Source organism: Rhizopus microsporus, assembly GCF_002708625.1.
Source record: "Rhizopus microsporus ATCC 52813 unplaced genomic scaffold scaffold_9, whole genome shotgun sequence".
Lineage (NCBI taxonomy): Eukaryota > Fungi > Mucoromycota > Mucoromycetes > Mucorales > Rhizopodaceae > Rhizopus > Rhizopus microsporus.
This window is the reverse complement of record NW_019671924.1, coordinates 480,011-498,718: the sequence shown is the minus strand read 5'-3', so window position 1 is coordinate 498,718 and position 18,708 is coordinate 480,011. Positions and strand designations below refer to the sequence as shown.

Here is an 18,708-nt window from a genome sequence, read left to right as displayed (position 1 = left end):
GCTATAGTCAACAGATGTCCTCTGATAAGTTAGCTTCAGTTTTTTTTATCTTGATGGGAGTATCAGCATTATTAGGCAATGAATCAAACTTCCCAGGAATCAATTTGACTTCAGCTTTACCGCTTCTAAAGTAAGCCAAATGACTTTATACAATGCCTCCGGCACCAATTTGCACCAATTAAAATACTTTTGCGCTTTAGTATAAAACTAATTGCTGGTCGTGCCTACACCAATTCCAGTTGACTCCAGTCGGACTCCAGATGTGATATTAGCCCTTCGAGCTGCACTTTATTTATTCGAAATAATATAAAATAGAAATAAACATCGTGTTTCTTTATCCTTTTCTAAGCCGCGCGCCAGGGGTTTTGTTATGGAGAATACCATACATGATGGAAATGGAAATACAAAACTTAACCTATCATTCAAGCAGTTGGAGCTGCTCTACCAACAGTACGCAGCTCTTTTTCGAACGGAGGAAGCTGAGAACAAAGAGGATGAATTCACAGCAATTCCCGCAGCAATACTTTCAGACCTGGAGGAGACTACCACGTCTGCAATGGAAAAGAAGCTCAAACGCTATGTCAGAGACCTACCTCACTATGAAGACAATGAATGGACAACACCTGAAACAATCAACATATCCTTTGTTCCGCTGCTCGAAAAATACTAAGTTGATGCCTTCCAAGTCACTCAACAGCGCTACAAAGACGCCGATAAGCTTAGATACGCAGCAAAAGCAGCTTCAATACTCTCTGAAGAACTGGAATTCATCAGCACCAACGGAGGCGATGCAACAACCTTTACAAACGTCGTAGAAAAGGCTCGAAGATTGACAGTGTATTCGCTTCAAACAGCAAAAAACATCGATACCGACGCAAGAGCCCTCGCAACAAAGACTCTTAGACTCCCTCAATCACACAGATATATAAATGAAGGAAGTTTGACAACACAAATTGTCAATGAAATGACATTACATATCCGACAGCTTAAAGAAAGCCAGTCAAAAGTAGCAAAGCTTGGAACGATTAGCTTATCACATTTATGCCCTGTAAGAACCACGTTTGAATTTATGAACAAGGCCTGACAATTGCGATCAAAATTACCAGCAGATCATATACCCTTCCTTGCCAACCTTGTCCAACCAGAAAAGATAAAATCTGTCAGCCCTGTAACAGTCGCTAACATCGTAAAGAGAAACATGAAAGCAGCAGGCATTAATACCGATATCTATAGCCCTCATACGCAGAAAAGTGGACATGATACATAGAAAGTGGACATCTACAAAATGGGAGATTTGCTCACAATGCTCTTTTCTTTTACAAAAAAAAAATGATCATCACGCGCGATTGGGCCATATGTATGCTTTTCTGCATCGAGAACAATCCTGAAAATGTTGCTCATTACGAAGAGAAAATTGCTGACTTTGGAGAAATTGATATTTGCTACGAAAAGGATTCGAAGAAGCCTATTTTTGCCCCTTCAAGCCAAATTCACAAAAATTTATCCACGTATCATCCATAGCAAGTGTCATCCCCTGAAAAGATGGCTGATTTAAAAATAACAAAGTCGTTTTAAAAACAAAGAAATTTAATTTCAAGTTATGTTAATTAAAATAAACAAATCCTGTTTATTTGGATTTATGTACAGGTTTTCCCTGCAATTAAAAGCTTGTAGTAGCTCTGGCTTACTTATTGCTTCGTTTCTTTCGAAAATCGTAACCACATTTTCCCAAAGAAGGCTGTCGACAACACTACCTTTCTTTTGTTTGGATCATTTACTCTCTAATAGTGCTATTTTAAAAATAGAAAACACGATTTTTTTGAAGAGTTAAGAGTTTACAAAAAGACAATGTTTAGGATTCAACGCGTAGCAATCACAGTACCAACAACCGTAAGCTCACTCGTTAAATTTGCTGAAGAAAACCCAAAGATGATAGCATGGAAAAATGCCGTTGTTAAATATATTGAGCAGTTCTGAAGTTTTTTTTTTTTAAAAAAAAAAGAATATGTTGTAAGAATTATTTTTTTTAAATAATTATGATGTGGATATTATTTGTAATTTATGCAATGTTAAGTAATCGAGTGAAAAGCTGTAAGCCTTTCTTATTTTTATCTCGTTGAATCTAAAAAATTCAAGTACCTATGCGAATAAAAGATAATAATTTGACTTTAAGAAACAAGTGTTTATACCTAAGCAATGTAATTTTCGTTTAAAGAAATTTAGCAATCGTCTAAAACAATCTTTACTATGTCCCATAAAAAATGATTGACGTCTCGAAAGTCTTCAAATTTTCCTAAAACTTTATCAAAACGTCCTAAACTCAGCCGAAAATAATGTAAAACACCAGCTGGAACTCGCACTGTAGTTAAAACTGCAAAAACAAAAGTAACTTCCCACTCGGTTATTGGAGCCATCCATTCGTCTGTAGTGCATCATGTCAGTTTGAAAAAGCCCTCTCCCAAACCCGAAACAAACAATATTGCCAAAAAGAAGAGAAAAGGGGTGTAGCTGAGACTACGACGACGAAGGAACTCATGAGGATGACACCAGTGCAGTTGATGTAAAACTAGTTCCAAAAGGTACAACAACCGTTCATTCTACTAAGTTTGTCAATGAGTTCTTTGATATTATGAATGAGGATGAATATTTAAAGGACAGCTATTTAGTGATGGATAATGCTAGTATCCATAAGTCGAAACCGATTATTCGAAAAATCAAAGTTAAAGGTTATAGAATAATGTATCTCTCCCCTTTACTCGCCTGAGCTAAATCCTATTGAACAGTTCTGGGCCTTGGTAAAAGGAAAAATGAAGCGCCATTGCTTGATGAAAGAAGAGACATTATCTTCTAGAATTGGCGGTTTTTGCATTAACCGACAAAATTAAATCTTGTCTTTCGTCAATGCTAAAGTTGACGGAAGGAGAACAAAAGGTGTGGTGCTCCCAGTCCCATGGTATATTCGAATCTTCGACCATCTGTAAAGACCCTCCCATTTATTTATACAAAAAAAAAAAAGATAAGAGAGAAAGAGAACAGAAGAAAAAACTACTTTGCACGTCTTGAAAAGGATAAAAAAACATGGTATTATTTCGAATAAATAAAGTGCAGCTCGAAGGGCTAATATCACATCTGGAGTCCGACTGGAGTCAACTGGAATTGGTGTAGGCACGACCAGCAATTAGTTTTATACTAAAGCGCAAAAGTATTTTAATTGGTGCAAATTGGTGCCGGAGGCACTGTACAGTGAAAATAGTGCCAATCGTCGGGTTATTATATTGTGGGACGGGAAATAAAATACCAAAGAGCTATATGCACCAGAGAGTAGGCTAAATAATGCAAATATATCATAATTACACGTCTTTGTTGATCAAACTGACAGCATAGAATTAGAATACATCAATAACAACATTTCTTTTTATTTCTTCTTCTTTTTGAAAACAAACATATTGAAAAGCTCTGCTGGGTGATATCATACGTAATGGGTAGAGGTAACGCCCGTATAATTAGTCTAACTTCTGGTGCATGTAGTACTCACCAACTTTTGTTTATGGATTGCACAAATGGATATGTTTGCCGCATACAAAAGACAGAGACAGCCAAATACCTATTAGGTTAAGGTCTTTTTATTAAATTAATCAAGAAATACTTGCGTTTGGTTTGGTGTTCTCGTTTGATAATGGAAAAACAATTGAAACAGTTACAGAACTAAAAGATGAAGAACCTACTTCAAATTTTAAATTAACACTTTTTTTTGCTTCCAATAACAAAAATCAGAAAAATGGAAAGAGAAAGCTTGAAGAGATGTGCGGAAACGATCTTTAATAAATTTGCCTTCAAATCCGGAAGTGATCCCTTTATGATTGCTTTGCAAATTTGAATTATTGGAAAATGTAAGCTAAAAACCTGCCCATTGGTACTGTTTTCACTGTAGTTGGTAATGGCAACCGTTTTTTTTTATTTTTTTATTTTTATAAAAGCAGATGTTAAGATGCATTGTTTATGAAAAGCCTAGAGAGAGAGAATTATACATTCATAGAGGCAATAAGGCTATACGTGAACTTAATCGGTTGGTTACTAATGCCGATCTTATTCCAGTGGGACTGTCTGAAGACAACCAAGCATGCTTCCATTGTTACTCTAAATAAGTACAAAGATAACCTTGCTAGAGTTACTTGTGAAAGGTGACCTCGTCTTTTGCCTTCTAGGTATTTCAAACATTACCTTGATCTTCACGCAGCCTTAAATGCTTTGTTGTAAATCAAAGTTTATGCTCTTTGATCCATTGTAACCATTTATGAGCCTTTCCGTGATCGCCTGGAACTTAAATAAATTGGCCAATGATATACTTTTTTTATGACTGAAGTTGAATTTCAATATATGCATGAAATCACTGCCATGCCTTTTTTTGTTTTCATCCATTTTTTTTTTCTTGCTCTAAAATGACTCAATTAGGAAAACAGGCAACTATCTTTGACCTAAGCTTAGACACAAAACTAGCCATCATAAGCTATCTTGACAATAGATCATTGGCAAACCTTTCAAAAACATGTTCATATTTCGGTACGGATAACAATCTTGCACACCCCCCTTTTACGCCTGCATGAATAAAATGTTTATTTTTTTTTTGACATATGAAGCTATGCTGGCAAGAAGCGTACTTGCTTACAGAATAGCCTACGTGGATACTGTCAATAGACCAATACCTGCTTTACCTCCTTTTATCAACTTTAGAGCTGGTGTAGCGATCGGCACGACATTCTACATGCCATTCATGAGCGAATCTCTACTTTGCTATACCTTTGATCTTCTCGCTCAAGAATGGTCCTCTCACAAGCTGAAACCTATAGACCATGACGAGATTCATCCTCAAGTCACTAGTGCTGCTGCTATCGGACACAAGATCTATCTTGTGGGTGGACGTTTGCTGAAATCATACACCTTGTCTAATAGTCTGATCGAAATTGATACACGTACCTTTACGATTCGTATTGTCAAAGATGCTCAAGGCTCACCACCAAGGCCAAGGCACGAGCACTCAGTTGATACGGTTGATAATCGCTATTTGATCGTCTTCGGTGGTTTATGCTATAACTCTGTAGGTAAGAGAAAAGAACTGTTGTTTGATCACACAACCTGTATGTTCACTTTTTGTTGTTATGATAGGCGAAAATGACGTATTCGTATACGATTCACTCGAAAATACCTGGTTTGTACCTCCTATTAGTGGGTAAGAAAAAACGAGTCTATTAAAAAAAATCTAAGATAACTGTATAGTCAAATACCTCATTTGAGATTTGGCCATGCAAGTGCTGTCATAGGCAGGAGCTTTTACGTCCATGGTGGTGCTCAGATTGACAGCGACAGTAGCTACATCATCTATGACGATCTATATAAGCTGGATTGCAATACATGGATGTGGTACAAGTATGAACACCCCGAAGTAGAGCGATACTTCCGACACCAGCCGGAGCGAGGCACAACCCTTCAAAAGGAACATTTGATTCCGACCACAGGCGACAGTCCTCACGATCGATTCCAGGCTTACATGTGTGCAGCGTCAGGCAAGCTTATCATCTTTGGTGGTCACTCGATTCGTGTTGACGAGGACGACGACGAGATACTCTGCAATTACCCATTGAATGAACTCTCGATCTTCAATACCCGGCGACAGTCCTGGGTGACAGTCCATGCTCAGCTCATCGAGCCACAGAACGAGGCTTCCTTGACGGTCTCCAACATGTGTGTCGCAGTCTTACCAATTGATTCACAAGGCGTAAGGTTGTTTGTCTTTGCAAGTAAGAAATTGGACGAACATGGTAAAGTCACGAACCAGCTTGAGGCTGCAAAGAAGGCATCGTCGGAGTCCTCTTTTAGCTCAGCAGATAGGATATCCAGTGGGTCACTGTCAAGAAGCATTTTGCACGATATAGCCGAGACAACTGCGCAAGAAGCATTGCCTGAAGGAATAAGCTGGGAAGAAGAGAACAGTAAACATGTAGAGGTAAGAAAGAACCTTAAGCTGCGTGTTATGTATTTACTCTTTCGTTAGAATGCTACAGGCCAATACGCAAAACCAGAGGATACCCAATACGCCAATAGAGTAAAAGAGGTTTTCCAGATAACAGACCCTGATTTTAAAACGGAAAGCTCAGGAATCGGTCCAGTAGACGGTGCCACTAATGGTGGTTTTAAAACGGAAGGCCCAAGAATTGACCAAGTGGATGGTACCAGTAGCGGTAGCAGTAACAGCGTTGAGCCGCCCAGAAGACCATCTATCAAGCCTATTCATAATGATGCACCCAAGGCAGGCACAGGCACATCAAGCCATTCTTCTTATAGCAGTAGTAGTTATGAAGGTTATATAACTAGAACAAGAAAGAACAATAAGCTGCTTCCGTGCATCGTTGTCATCGAGTTGTTGGAATAAAAGAAGGAGAAAAAAAAGCAAAAGGAAAAGAATGTATGCTAAAGTAAGATTATGTAAAATTTAAGATCATTTGCGTATATGTGGCGTCATTAAGAGCACTAACAAGCGTACCAAATAAATAGAAGCTCCTTCTTTCTTTTCTGTGTTTGATTCTAAAAAAAAAAAAATGGACAAAACAAAAAGCGAACAACAAAGGAATCGTTCTTTATGTATATAAGTTGTAATAAAAAGCTGATAAAAATAACAAAAGGTGTGGAGGGAGAGAAGGGATAAGAATATATATATAGTATGTGTATGTATAGACAATAGAGAGGCTAATAATAAGCATTGCCACGGCTCTGTGAGTTATACTGAGGATATCCGTAATGTTCAGCCTGATAAGCATTTGCATCCTGATGTCCGTATGCATCATATCCATTACTACGAGCTGGCGAATGCATAGTATCTGCTGAATAAGCATTATAAGATCCAGCGCCAGGAGATCCAGCGTAGTACTTCTTTTGTTCGTCAGTTATGGTATAGGCAGATCCTACTAAGGTAGTTGGAGTCTCTACAGACATGTCGTCAAGCCTTATACCAGATTTTCTACGCTTACGTCTCTCGCTTTCTTCATCTGCACCAAAGCTGGTACAAATTAGAGTGATCGCATTGGACATAGCCAAGATTTCTAATGCTAATGCGGCAAAGACGACTAGATAAGCTTTGTTAAAGGTCGTTTTGGCATAGCCTATTAATAAATCAGCGCAAATAGGAAGAGGCGTCATAGCAGTCTTTGTGGGTTGACATTGGTCGGTTGGAGCATAATTATCGAGGCTCGTTTGATATCCACAGCAATGAAACTATGTATATTACATAAATCGGTAAGTATCTTGTACACACACACAAATAAAGGATTTATATATTTGCCTCATTCTCAAGACTAGCGCGTTGTGACATGCTGGAAGACGTCCAAAGCTTTGACATGTATGCAGGTGCATTTGCAGCCGCTTGATATAGCTTGATGCCAATAAGGACTTGTAAAACGAGAGCAGCGATAATGATGATCATGTAAATATAGATGATGAAGTTCTTTTTAATAAATGCTCCAATAGCGCCAAAAATGGCCGTTACACAAATGATGGCTCCCAGAATCGCTAGCCCTAATTTTTTTATTTTAACATCAGTTCGCTCTTTTCTTTCTGTGTTTCTCGTCTCTAATGTCCATATATACACAATATTGCTTCAAATATACTCACATCGAAATATATCTGCAGGGAAAAGACTAGATCCATAAAACCCATTTTTGAAGCCTATCAATCCAAATGCGATAAATGCTAGCCCAAGGCAAGCGAAGAGTGTGTTGGTTATGATCATGTAGACCTTACTCAGTCTATTTTTTTTAAATATTAATGAACCCAAGTGTATAGTGTGAGTAAACAAACCTTGCACAACAGGTTGCCATGGTATTGTCTTGGTTACAATGTTGAACAAGTAAATGAGAAAGTAAAAGGAATGACTACTGCTTTTTTGATGTTTGTTAAAGGAAAGTGTGTGTTTTTTTGTAAAAAGAAAAAGAGAGCTTAAATCTTGATTATTCTCTCTTTGATGATCTTTTTTTTTATATTAAAAATTTGAATTAAAAAAAAAAATAGAATAAAGAAAGAAGAAAGAAAAGAGGAGTAAGCTAATAAAATAGAAATGGGCACAAAAAAACTAAATATAAAAAAAAAGACAAAAGGAGTCTTTTCTCTTTCTCTCATTTGCTTTCTCTTTTTTCTTTTTTCTTTTTTTGCTCCATCTTTTATGCTTTCATTTTCTTCAATTTGTTGTCATGTCAATAGTCCCTTTTCTGCTTACTTTTACTACTTTTTCTAATATGGTTTAAAGGATAATTTTTCTAATTATATATTTTCTTATAAAACTTGTGTTACTGAATATTTTTAAAGCAACTTGATCTAACGAATCAAACTCATTGAAGAAGACGATACTCCACCATTCATGTTGTACTAAAAAAAGGTTTACCACCATCAATTAGACGATTTCTTGAAAATGACGGTCGGACTTTAGAGACAAATTTGCTACTTTTTGACCAAAAAAAAGGACACTTTATTGCTCATTTGAATCATTTATTTTAAACATGCAGCTCTTTAAAAAGACATTTGTGACAATATCTTTGACGAAGAAGGAAGAGGAGCAACAACAGATTGAAAAGTTTGACTGATTTACAAAAGTATCTCAAATGGTTCAATCAGAGCCTACTGCTTCTTGTGATGTTGTAATGGAGGAAGTTCCTCTCCAAAAGGAGAGATCTACTCAGCACAATGCTTTTACTGACAAAGTTTGAAGAAGATGCTTTTATTTTTTAAACAGAGAATCTTATGAAACCAAAGGAGGCAGTCAATGCTACGAATGTTGACTATGATACGGTATGCCAAATGGGAGACAAGCCTATAAGCACAACGAGAAAAGAACATATAAGTATGCAGCGTGATAGATAAACTTCATTATTGGGTCACCATATTCATCCAAAGCGAGCAAGTACTGTTGTTTCTGAGTAAAAAAAAATGGGACAGTGCTACAACGGGTTGTAATTGAATCCATGCTATACACAAAGACAAATTTGGCCCAAGGAAGACAACGAATAGTGTAATAAAGCTTACTTCCCATCATGAATGCTTTTTTGAGAAACGACTTGTCCACAAATTCATCAACGCTGAGCGCAACCAAGATCGACGAGACTTTGGCCTCTTCTGATATATTGAGGCAATAGTGGATAGCACAAGCAATAAACAAGCTGCTAATCTTGAGTTGAATTTCGGCGACTATCAGTGGAAAATTGTTGGTCATCTTTGAGTTGGGCAAACAAGAAAATACCGGTTTTTCGAACGTCGTGTCTGTCCAGGGTCCAGCATGATATGCATAGCCACTGTGAAATGTCTTGAATAATAAAGAAGAGGTATAAGTGTATGTCGATGAGCCTCTACATAATCTCTTCAAGAACAAGAAAGTTCATTATTACACACATCATTTATATGCAATCAAGAGTGTCTATATGGCCAATGGAAATTGAGTATGATGCGTTATATAAACGTGTTTTGCTGTCAGTTTCTTTCTGTTGCTCATTCTTAAAAGACAAAGTATTTATAGGGTAAATACAGCAATACTTGTCAATTCAACGTTATATTTGAGCTTGTAACGTTTTGAAGAGACTTGTAAAAATTTACTTTTGAATACCGAACACCATTGTCCAATAGAAGAGCAATATTAAGGCACTGGAGGAAGAAATATTAATGTAGTCACTGATATTATGAAAATCGGACAGTACGCGAATGATGGTCAGCCTTTATTTATTCTGGTAAGATACAGACTGATGTGTGTCGGAGTTTTACCCTGTATGGTGAACGGAGCTATGAAGATTCCTTATTTCATATAGACGCACGCGTCCTTCTTTTTTTCTCATTACTGCTTTTATGCTCATTTCAATCGTTCTCCTTTTGACATTTATTTGTCATTTTGCTATTGCTGATGAGGTATAAATATATGTTTTATACTAGCCTTGACACATGTTCAATAATGTTTCATTTCTTTTCGTTCTATTTTAGAATAAAGTATCCAGATTATCTGTCTATCATCAAAAAAATGGCAATTACATAAGGCGTGGTGATATAGTAGGACTACCAGGCACAGCACAATATGTTCCTTCAGATAACGAAATTGTTGAATTTAATGATCCAAAAGAAATGTTTTATCAAATTAAAGTCAAGGATGAAAACACAAACAACATTTATACTTCTACAGTAAAACTAGTAAGTGTCTCGCAGTATATATATAGAAAAAGAAGAGAGAATGAACTTTTTTTAAAAAAAAAAAAGTGTCAAATGGTTGCAAGTGATTGGAATGACCAGTTCATCTTACATTTGGATGAAAATAACGAATTCTATCACCTTGATTATTATTCAACAGCCAAAGATTGCGATGATAAACTCAATGTAAAACACAAAAAAGTGGTTCCAAAAAGCAACTTTTATAACAAATCTAAATAGTTCCCAATCACTACAAAACCATTTAAATCCGACATAAAAGTCGTTAAAGCAGCTCCAGGTCCAAAGTAAGTTTTATTGCAAACACTGATAATGTATGTATCTTAAAAGAAACCAGACCGTTACTAGGCAACTTTGATGCTCAAGCAAAACAACAACAAAGCTCTAAAAAGCCTACAGTGAACGTAAATGATCAAGCACCTCAAGGAAAGGAAGCAGAAGAAAAGAGTTTTTTCCAAAAATATTGGTATACATATAATCGATTGGGATGATTCATCGCCTCTAATCTTTTTTTATAGGCCCTACATTCTTTTCGCTGGTATGGTCTTGATGTCCGTTGGTGGAGATCCTAATGCTGGTAATCAACCTGCGGCCAGACGTTAATTTTACAATAAAGATAAAGAAAAAAAAACTTGATTATCAATAAAAAGGTATGAAAATGATTAAACTTTTTATTGTTCAGCAGCGAAAGCAGCCTTGGCAGCCTTGACCTTGGCAAGACGTTCCTTTCTAGTGAGACGAACACGCTTGTTGAATTGAGGACCGGTCTTAACAGGCTTCTTGGCTTCCTTCTTTTCGGGAAGAGGGTTTTCACGGATAGCTTCGTGAGCAGCAGAGTACATGTCTTCGACCATGTCAGAGGTGATGCCTTCCTTGATGAAAGTGGAGAATTGCTTCTTGTAACGTTCTTCATCTTCTTCTTCAAGGTATTCCATGTATTCAGCGACGTGAACACCGTAGATGTAGTTACGGAGGAGTTCATCATCGTTGGTCTTGGTTTCAATATCGAAACCAGGGAAACGGTTACCACTGTGAGGAATGTAGATACCACCATCGGAGGCACCCTTCATGGCACCAAAAACACGGGCACCAGTGGAGGTACGAGCAAGACCGACATCAAGGAAAGCCTTGAAGGGACGAGGAGCATCTTCGGCAGCTTCGACCATTTGGACAGTACCATCGGGTTCGGCGAAACCTTCGTACTTGTCAGCAAGGCCGAGCTTGGTGAGCACACGACGGGCAAGCAAAAGACCGGTAGCATAAGCAGCAGCCCAGTTAGTCAAACCACCCTTGATGCCATAACGGGGAAGTTCGTGGGCATAGGCAGCGGCAAGAACGAAATCGCCTTGGAGCTTAGCATAGACGATTTGACAAATGATGTCCTTGTTGGTGAAACGGACGACCATTCTGTACTTGGGAGAGTTGTACTTGTTCTTGGCTTGGACAACAAGTCTCTTACGAGCATAGTAATCAGTCTTACCCTCTATAATTAAGGTTAATATCTCGCAATTAAAGAAATTCTTCTAATGGTCTCAATGACACACATTGGACACATGTTGATCCACAATATAGTGTAATGGTGTCATATTGAGCTCTATATAGAGAATTTCGTTTTTTTTTTTCTAATTATCATTACCTCTTCTTCTGCGGTACTTGACTTGGAAACGCTTGAAGTAGGCCTTGTTTTTTTGCTGCTTGACGAAAGGCTAAAGAATATGAGTTAGCCCTTCTATCCGTTAATCTAATCATCCATCCATCAACATCATTCATCTATCATCACACTTTACCATCTTGTTCGACGTTGCTATGTAAAGGAAGGATTCAAAAGCTCGCTGCCAGCTCTCTGTTTTGTTAACTCCTTTACACATACACGCAGAGCATTGGAGTGGGGTGTCTGTAAATTGAAACTCCGATATAAGCGAGAAAAGAAAAACTCGAGGTCACAGCATGTTTATGCTTTAGAATGAACAATGAGCGATTGCCACGATGGAAGTTTCGAAAACAAAAGAAGCTGGAGAAGAGAAGAAAGCGTCGACAAGAGGTTACCTCTAATAGAATAGAACCAGAAAGCACAGTTGATCGTGAAGAGTATGAGCAGCAAAAGGCTCAATGGGAAGCTAATGAAGTAAAGTACAAGATTATTGAAACAGCCAAAAAGAAAGCAAGAGAAAAGGAGGAAGAAGCTCGAAAGATAGCCCAAGTAGAAATCATCATTTTTATATGCATTAAAAGAAAAAGAGAAAGAGAAAAACTGATGCCGTATTTATATTATAGAAAAAATGGGAACAGACACTATTAAGTCTACCCTTGATACCTTCAACAACAACATCTAAAAAAGAATTTAGCTTGAAAAAGACAACAGTAAAAACAGAAAAAACAGAAAAAACAGAAAAAAAAAAAGCAAGCTGATTGATATTTAACTCTCCCATTTTTAGAATAATAATCAACTACTCAAGACCTTTGTTCGATCTAACCAAGAAGAGCAAATTCCAAAGAGAAAAACGTATCGGGAGCGCTTCTTGGAAAAAAAAGAAAGACAAACAAACGCTTGATTTATATCCTTTTCATATACTTTGTATATAAATGTGTACATATATTGTTCTTAACTCTCCTTGCTCCCCCTCCTTTTCTCTCTCTTTTTGTAGGTAAATAAAGTTCGATCTGTCTCTACAATTTGTGTTCACGATCTGTGTGAAGTTTATTTGTTTGTTGACAAATAAGGAAAGGCTATGATGAGCAAGGGTTTGCTTGAGATCATATAGATTTATAAACATAGATGCATAAGCATTATCTGTAAAACAAAAGCAGTTTAAAATGGTTATTTCTTTGTAGCATTTCTCAAACAAGCGGACATCAACATGCTTTTAGGAGAACCCCAGGTAGGACGAGTGAAAGGCAAGTAGCTGTCAGCCAGTTTAAATGTAGGAGATGTCTTGAACAACTGCATTGATCTTGAGTGTGGCCTGAGAACAGGGGTTGCCATTTTTCTGTTTTGTAACTTTGTCTTGATAGCAGGAAATGAATATTTCCTATCCAGCTTGGTGATATTTCCAGAGTAGCAGCGACTCAATGCATCAAATGATAGCTGGTTTACGCTAACGCAAAATAGGCCCACGGCCTGAATAACGGAGCGACCGAGGTTATGTAGGATATCGATATGCTTGATCTGAATGATAGTCCCATGTATGTCTTTAGATATTGCAGATAAGCAGAGGGCATAATGTGTTATGTCAGGATGCGAACACATATAATTGAGGATATCTGTGCTCTTTTTTGGGATCGATATATGGAATAAGCATTGCTGGGCTGGTAAAATGGTAGATGGGGTATTTAATTGGATGACCAATAACGAATGATCCGGTTGAGTGGATGCAGAAGTAGGAGCAGTTGAAGAAATGAACGATAACCAATTACTCAAACACTGATCGACTTTACCAAGACGACCAAGTATAGCCCTACATATCGGACAAGATCTGTTCTGTAGCATGATGAGACACGTCTTGCAAAAAGTATGCCCGCATTGGGTTGTGACAGGATCTTGTAGTGTAGAAAGGCATATGGAACAGTTAAAGAGCGATCGACTCAAGCTCTTTTGTTGGTAATGAGTGATTACTTCTTCTAGTAACACTGTTGGCCTGTTTCGATGTTCGTTTTGGTGTGTTCGGAGGCAAGTGAATGACATGCATTGAAAGGGCACATGCGGGATACAGTCATGGCACAGAGTGAAACCACAGGATAAGGTGGTAGGCTTACTGAATGGACTTGAGCACTTTCGACAGTGAGTTAATGAGTTCAAGCGTGATCCATAGTCATTTTTGAGTAATGGTAGCTTTGGTTTATACATATATATATTTATTGATTTATTATATAATTCAATGCCATCTTCCATTACAGTCACTCTTTAACATAAAAAGAAGAAGAGATGAACTATTTATATGTATTTACATTCTTTATTATTTCGATCGATTCTTTCGTTTTTTTTTTTTTTTCTATATTCGTTTCTATTTCGAGCCAAGTTTCACCTTTTTTCTATATTCTCGATCGATTGTTTTTTATTATTATTTACTGACTTTTTAAATACTCTTCTAAACCTATTACTTGGACTTGTTTACCAGTATAAACTGGATGCAATTGTCTTTCTATATAATGTGAAAATGTACTATGTGGCGTGCTAAAGAAGGTATGTCCATGGGCTGCGATCATGGCATCAAGCATGGGTATCAAATAGGAGTCGAGCTTGACATTTTCTTCTACCACTTGAAGTTTTTGAATCTCCTTTACTTCCTCGTCAAAATCAGAGAGAACAAATGTACAAGGGAACACTCTAAACAGTTTCTGTAAAAGAGGATGATGTCTTGGGTTGGGTGCATCGGTTGCGATATAGAGTACAGTATGTCTAAAACGAGCAGTGACATCGTCCAAGGGGTCCTGGCAGTGCATAGTCGTTTTAGGTTCAGTCAGGATAATAGGGGTATCATGATGCACTTCGATAGGCTTGGTATGATTTGATTCTACGGGCATACTACGTAATACAACTTCATAATCTGTTGACTCCAATCTGTCCTGATCATGTTTAGGATCGTATTGAGTGACTTGTTCCAAAGTCAGATCTGTAAATTGATCCACTAACGAATGAAAGATATCGTCGATGTGGATAGAAGCTCTTAATTTGAAAATGCCATCTCCTACACGGATATGCATCCCTACAAATTGGTTTGTGCCTCCTAGTTTCTTCACTATCTTTTCTGTCACATGACTGAGTACAGGATGACGAAAGATCATGCTGGAACGAATGTCGCGAAGGATTTGCTGATGCTCGGGCGTCTCTGCCAGAACTCGATAGGATCCAAACATGGAACCAAAATGTAAGACACGGTGTTCGATATCTTTGAGTGTATCTAGATCAATGCGGTAATTGAATCTGTCAAGTGGTAAATCGGCGGTTGGGTCATCACTGATTTGATATTCATAAGGCATGAGATCCTTAAAGAAATAGACATCTTTAGCTGTTACATCCAAATGAGTGTAAATCCATTGATAACTCAGACTGTCTCTGAATAGTAAAGGTACAGTCCGTTGCTGTATTTCTGACATGTTGTAAAAGAATGACCAAGGTACATTTGTATATCTAAAACTATTCAAGCATTCTGCAGGTAAAGGCATATCTGATGGTATCGACACACAGTGTTTTAATCCAGCTTTACTCTGAAACAATAATCTTTCGTACAACTTGTCATATTTTGACCATGGCATGGCTGGACTTGCCAACATGACGGGTGGGACAAGTAAGGTTCGGTTGAGGTAGGTTGCCAAGAGTAAGGCGTTTTCAAGTTCTATTCTTTGATTATGAAATCCAGAATGTGGCAAATAAGATAAAAATTTTTCTTCCGTGCTTATATTATTTAATTCAAAAGTCCCCGGAAAGATGACTGGAATGGTGTCATGGCTCCTTCTTTTTGTTGCTTTTAAGTAAAATAAGCTTGCTGTGATAAGGAATATGGCAGCTATTAGACCAAAGGTTGACTTTTTTTTAATAGAATACATAATGAAAGAAAAAGAAGTAAAAAAAAAAGACGATCGTTTATTGATATTTATAGCTCGGAACTTTGTGTGACACTTGTTTAAATAAATGAAGATCCCCTTTTTTGATTAAATGTTGGTTATTTATACTACCTAGCAGTAACTTGTCACTCCATTACTTTAGATCCTGTTATAACCATCTTATTGGTTTAATGTTCCCCTTGTTTATTTTTACATCTTTACTGCTATATATCTACTATACAGTAAAGCAGTAACGATATTCTGTAAGGGGGAAGACACTGTAATAGAGGTCTAATAAAAAGAAAGAAAGAAAAAGAAAAACGTTTTTTAATTCCATTGAAAATAATATCGCAGTTTTAAAAAACACCGTCTTTTTCTGGTGCCTAGACCAGGGAGGCGTACAAAGGACTCATTTGTGAATTAATAACACTCTTTCAAAAAAAGTTTCCCTAAAAGAAGCTTGGATGTCAAGAGCGAGTATAGACAGTCTCAATAAGCTAAAAAATGTATCATGAGCAATAACATAGACTGTAATCTTTTTGTCATCCAGCTCTTTTGAGACAGATTGGCACAAAAGAAGTTGCTTATGGATGGTTTCAAGCATTGTAGTCATCACACTGTTAATAGATCCTTTCCTTTAAAGTTTGGATATTACGTCAAGCAGTAAGCATGTCTGTACGGTTCAGGTTTGTACAACAATAAAGTAGAATCTCGAGCAAAGAATGCTCACAAAACGAATAAGATAAAGATGGAATACAGCTTACTGTGGTTTATAGCTTTACTTCGCGTCATTAACCCCAGTCCTGTATTTACTTTTGTATTCTTTTGGACTTATAGCGCAGTGCATATTTATAGGTGCGCACTGTTTCGGCTCAGGATCACATGAATGGAAGTCTACAGTAAATTATCTAGGCTATATTTACAATCTGAAGCAAGAGTATTTCTAATACAAACGCGTAAGTCAATGACGAGTACACTGTGTTTGAACAAGCATAATTTGTTCTTTCTTCTAAAGAACTCTCTCAAATAAGTAAATACTGAGTGCAGATTTTCACATAATGTATACATCTATGGAATTTGCTTAATAAGGATTATTTTGAAAGAGAGTTTACATAGACAAAAATAAACTTGGTCAAATGAAAGGACATAAATTTAATTCCCCGTATCTAATCCTGTTGTTTGATTTCCTGCATCATAGTAACATATGCCCACCTAATGCCTGAATATGTAGGTTATTGATTCTGATTGGTCTGTGGCTTCGCGACTTTTGTCAGGTTGGAATTCAATACATCTTTTCTATTAAGTGAAAAAGATAAAGAAGCAGTCAAGCTGGCCATTTTTTTTTCTTTTTTTTTTTTTACAGTACGCAATACCACCTTACTTTCCTTCCCTTTTTTCCTTTTTTTTTTCTCATACAACATAATGAGTAACCCTATATCGCCACAACCGTTTATTACAGAAGAAGCAGCGACAACTACGCCGCCACCCACCATAGATAATAACAATATAGTAATGGAAAATAATGCAGAACCAAATGATGAATCATTTAAAAAGTTGAAAAGAAAACTCAAAGAAATGCAAGAAGTTGGCATAAAAACATAAAGACTTTAATCTTTCTCTAAACATATATATTCTTTGTTTAATATTCTAGTTAAATGCTGCCATCAGTAGAGATTATATTCACGCAAAAAAGAAGATACGCACTTTAACTTATGAAAGAAAGTAAGTTGTATTCTACTTTTTATCTCTTTTGTATCAACACTTTATATAGTCTTTTATTGGACAGCATCTCACGTCTAGAAAGCATGAATCAATTAATATCAGATGATGAAAGTGGTAGTGATATATATAGTGATATATCAGATACAGATGAAGATTTAGATGGTAAGACCCTGTTATTTTCATTGTACAAAAACACTTATGCCTTTTGCAGTCAGTACACATACTTCAACTCCACAAGGAAGCAAGACTAGGATACTCAAAAAACTTGCTAATCGTCCTTCAAGCACTGTTGAATCAAGCCATGATCCAGCCACGGTAGCTTCTGCACCTCCCAAGAGATCAAAAGCAGCTCATATTCCCGTCAAAACGCGTCGTGTTCAGCCAATTGATAGAGATGAAGACGGTAATCCTAAATTACCTCAACAAATTGGCGTTTTGACTGTTCTCAGTCTCGGACACATCGTCACAGACCGTCCTACGTTCCATAACGAACGATATATATTTCCTGTTGGCTATACCGTAAGCAGGTAAACAAACCTTGTAAATATCAAATGGTTATTTATATATATATATATATATATAGAACTTATCCTAGTATGGTCGACCCTAATAGCAATACCATCATTACATCCACTATCCTTGATGGAGGCGACGGACCACGATTCCGTGTGACAGCAGCCGACATGCCAGATCAACCGATCATTGCCAACTCGGCTACAGGTGCTTGGACAATTGTCGTTCGTAAGTCTAATGAGATTCGACACAGAGAACACTCCAACTCGGCCTCTGGTCCTGATTATTATGGATTTAAACATCCTACGATTGCTAAGCTGATTCAAGATTTACCTGGAGCTAAAGACTTGAAGCATTATGTGTGGCAAAACTTTGAAGAAATGGAACCTCGTGCTGCAAAAGGAGTGATGGCAGCAGCTGAGAAGAAACGAGGCAATTTAGAACAAATGGGAAATGCAAATAGAAGGGCTCCCAAAGAATCAAGTGGAGCCAACCCTATGGCTGTATCAGACCCATCACCTTCAATAATGTCCACTGGTACAGCGGATGCTACACCAATAGAAGAAGATTATGGTGAACAAGATGAACTCCTTAGCGAATAATAATAATTATAGTAGTATACATAAAAAAAATAAGAAAATATTTTTAGCATTTTTTTTTCCGCGGAATGAAATGGATGATGATGGCTTCACTCCTACTTGGTCT

At 37.2% G+C, this 18,708-nt stretch overlaps 10 protein-coding genes across 10 annotated transcripts; 6 read left to right on the top strand and 4 right to left on the bottom strand.

Annotated features, from left to right (window-relative positions):
- Positions 1-203: 203 nt before the first annotated feature.
- RHIMIDRAFT_292284 (uncharacterized protein) lies at positions 204-1,271 on the top strand. The gene is made up of 2 exons (XM_023613880.1): positions 204-646; positions 698-1,271. Exons 1-2 carry the CDS (start codon positions 371-373, stop codon positions 1,082-1,084), a joined length of 663 nt encoding a protein of 220 aa, XP_023465858.1. The 5' UTR covers positions 204-370; the 3' UTR covers positions 1,085-1,271.
- A 7-nt stretch (positions 1,272-1,278) lies between these two features.
- RHIMIDRAFT_284176 (uncharacterized protein) lies at positions 1,279-1,676 on the top strand. The gene has a single exon (XM_023613172.1). The coding sequence runs from the start codon at positions 1,330-1,332 to the stop codon at positions 1,519-1,521; it is 192 nt and encodes a 63-aa protein (XP_023465857.1). The 5' UTR covers positions 1,279-1,329; the 3' UTR covers positions 1,522-1,676.
- Positions 1,677-4,364: 2,688 nt separating this feature from the next.
- Positions 4,365-5,322, top strand: RHIMIDRAFT_140687 (uncharacterized protein). Its single transcript, XM_023605691.1, has 3 exons — positions 4,365-4,560; positions 4,638-5,099; positions 5,164-5,322. Exons 1-3 carry the CDS (start codon positions 4,440-4,442, stop codon positions 5,229-5,231), a joined length of 651 nt encoding a protein of 216 aa, XP_023465856.1. The 5' UTR covers positions 4,365-4,439; the 3' UTR covers positions 5,232-5,322.
- A 1,229-nt stretch (positions 5,323-6,551) lies between these two features.
- On the bottom strand, positions 6,552-8,109 carry RHIMIDRAFT_140652 (uncharacterized protein). Its single transcript, XM_023605690.1, has 5 exons — positions 7,849-8,109; positions 7,663-7,796; positions 7,334-7,566; positions 7,023-7,266; positions 6,552-6,959 (listed from the first exon to the last, which is right to left on the bottom strand). The coding sequence occupies exons 1-5, from the start codon at positions 7,866-7,868 to the stop codon at positions 6,742-6,744; spliced, it is 849 nt and encodes a 282-aa protein (XP_023465855.1). The 5' UTR covers positions 7,869-8,109; the 3' UTR covers positions 6,552-6,741.
- A 1,686-nt stretch (positions 8,110-9,795) lies between these two features.
- Positions 9,796-10,864, top strand: RHIMIDRAFT_140638 (uncharacterized protein). Its single transcript, XM_023605689.1, has 6 exons — positions 9,796-9,936; positions 10,009-10,212; positions 10,279-10,395; positions 10,450-10,514; positions 10,565-10,693; positions 10,746-10,864. Exons 1-6 carry the CDS (start codon positions 9,877-9,879, stop codon positions 10,828-10,830), a joined length of 660 nt encoding a protein of 219 aa, XP_023465854.1. The 5' UTR covers positions 9,796-9,876; the 3' UTR covers positions 10,831-10,864.
- Positions 10,865-10,898: 34 nt separating this feature from the next.
- Positions 10,899-12,017, bottom strand: RHIMIDRAFT_287800 (uncharacterized protein; the record flags this gene model as incomplete). Its single annotated transcript, XM_023613508.1, has 3 exons — positions 10,899-11,710; positions 11,864-11,933; positions 12,015-12,017. 3 exons carry the CDS (start codon positions 12,015-12,017, stop codon positions 10,899-10,901), a joined length of 885 nt encoding a protein of 294 aa, XP_023465853.1.
- A 173-nt stretch (positions 12,018-12,190) lies between these two features.
- Positions 12,191-12,779, top strand: RHIMIDRAFT_237960 (uncharacterized protein; the record flags this gene model as incomplete). The annotated part of the gene is made up of 3 exons (XM_023608855.1): positions 12,191-12,427; positions 12,502-12,588; positions 12,663-12,779. 3 exons carry the CDS (start codon positions 12,191-12,193, stop codon positions 12,777-12,779), a joined length of 441 nt encoding a protein of 146 aa, XP_023465852.1.
- Positions 12,780-12,912: 133 nt separating this feature from the next.
- RHIMIDRAFT_140635 (uncharacterized protein) lies at positions 12,913-14,203 on the bottom strand. The gene has a single exon (XM_023605688.1). It carries the CDS (start codon positions 14,114-14,116, stop codon positions 13,046-13,048), a length of 1,071 nt encoding a protein of 356 aa, XP_023465851.1. The 5' UTR covers positions 14,117-14,203; the 3' UTR covers positions 12,913-13,045.
- An 86-nt stretch (positions 14,204-14,289) lies between these two features.
- On the bottom strand, positions 14,290-15,771 carry RHIMIDRAFT_203208 (CigA protein; the record flags this gene model as incomplete). The annotated part of the gene is made up of 1 exon (XM_023606670.1): positions 14,290-15,771. One exon carries the CDS (start codon positions 15,769-15,771, stop codon positions 14,290-14,292), a length of 1,482 nt encoding a protein of 493 aa, XP_023465850.1.
- A 1,364-nt stretch (positions 15,772-17,135) lies between these two features.
- RHIMIDRAFT_140578 (uncharacterized protein) lies at positions 17,136-18,664 on the top strand. The gene is made up of 4 exons (XM_023605687.1): positions 17,136-17,490; positions 17,540-17,652; positions 17,702-18,017; positions 18,074-18,664. The coding sequence occupies exons 2-4, from the start codon at positions 17,574-17,576 to the stop codon at positions 18,603-18,605; spliced, it is 927 nt and encodes a 308-aa protein (XP_023465849.1). The 5' UTR covers positions 17,136-17,490; positions 17,540-17,573; the 3' UTR covers positions 18,606-18,664.
- The last annotated feature ends 44 nt before the right edge of the window (positions 18,665-18,708 follow it).

Excerpts from the sequence above, each read along its gene's own strand:
- RHIMIDRAFT_140635 (XM_023605688.1), bottom strand. The coding sequence starts at position 14,116 with ATGGAAGATGGCATTGAATTATATAATAAATCAATAAATATATATATG.
- RHIMIDRAFT_140578 (XM_023605687.1), top strand. The coding sequence starts at position 17,574 with ATGAATCAATTAATATCAGATGATGAAAGTGGTAGTGATATATATAGT. Across the intron at positions 17,653-17,701 it reads TACAGATGAAGATTTAGATG|TCAGTACACATACTTCAACT; the intron begins GTAAGACCCTGT and ends TGCCTTTTGCAG. Across the intron at positions 18,018-18,073 it reads GTTGGCTATACCGTAAGCAG|AACTTATCCTAGTATGGTCG; the intron begins GTAAACAAACCT and ends ATATATATATAG.
- RHIMIDRAFT_292284 (XM_023613880.1), top strand. The coding sequence starts at position 371 with ATGGAGAATACCATACATGATGGAAATGGAAATACAAAACTTAACCTA. Across the intron at positions 647-697 it reads AAACAATCAACATATCCTTT|CGCTACAAAGACGCCGATAA; the intron begins GTTCCGCTGCTC and ends GTCACTCAACAG.
- RHIMIDRAFT_140687 (XM_023605691.1), top strand. The coding sequence starts at position 4,440 with ATGACTCAATTAGGAAAACAGGCAACTATCTTTGACCTAAGCTTAGAC. Across the intron at positions 4,561-4,637 it reads AAAAACATGTTCATATTTCG|CTATGCTGGCAAGAAGCGTA; the intron begins GTACGGATAACA and ends TGACATATGAAG. Across the intron at positions 5,100-5,163 it reads TTTATGCTATAACTCTGTAG|GCGAAAATGACGTATTCGTA; the intron begins GTAAGAGAAAAG and ends TTGTTATGATAG.
- RHIMIDRAFT_284176 (XM_023613172.1), top strand. The coding sequence starts at position 1,330 with ATGATCATCACGCGCGATTGGGCCATATGTATGCTTTTCTGCATCGAG.
- RHIMIDRAFT_140652 (XM_023605690.1), bottom strand. The coding sequence starts at position 7,868 with ATGGCAACCTGTTGTGCAAG. Across the intron at positions 7,797-7,848 it reads ATGGCAACCTGTTGTGCAAG|ACTGAGTAAGGTCTACATGA; the intron begins GTTTGTTTACTC and ends TAAAAAAAATAG. Across the intron at positions 7,267-7,333 it reads GCGCTAGTCTTGAGAATGAG|TTTCATTGCTGTGGATATCA; the intron begins GCAAATATATAA and ends TAATATACATAG.
- RHIMIDRAFT_140638 (XM_023605689.1), top strand. The coding sequence starts at position 9,877 with ATGCTCATTTCAATCGTTCTCCTTTTGACATTTATTTGTCATTTTGCT. Across the intron at positions 10,213-10,278 it reads ATACTTCTACAGTAAAACTA|TGTCAAATGGTTGCAAGTGA; the intron begins GTAAGTGTCTCG and ends AAAAAAAAAAAG. Across the intron at positions 10,694-10,745 it reads AGTTTTTTCCAAAAATATTG|GCCCTACATTCTTTTCGCTG; the intron begins GTATACATATAA and ends CTTTTTTTATAG.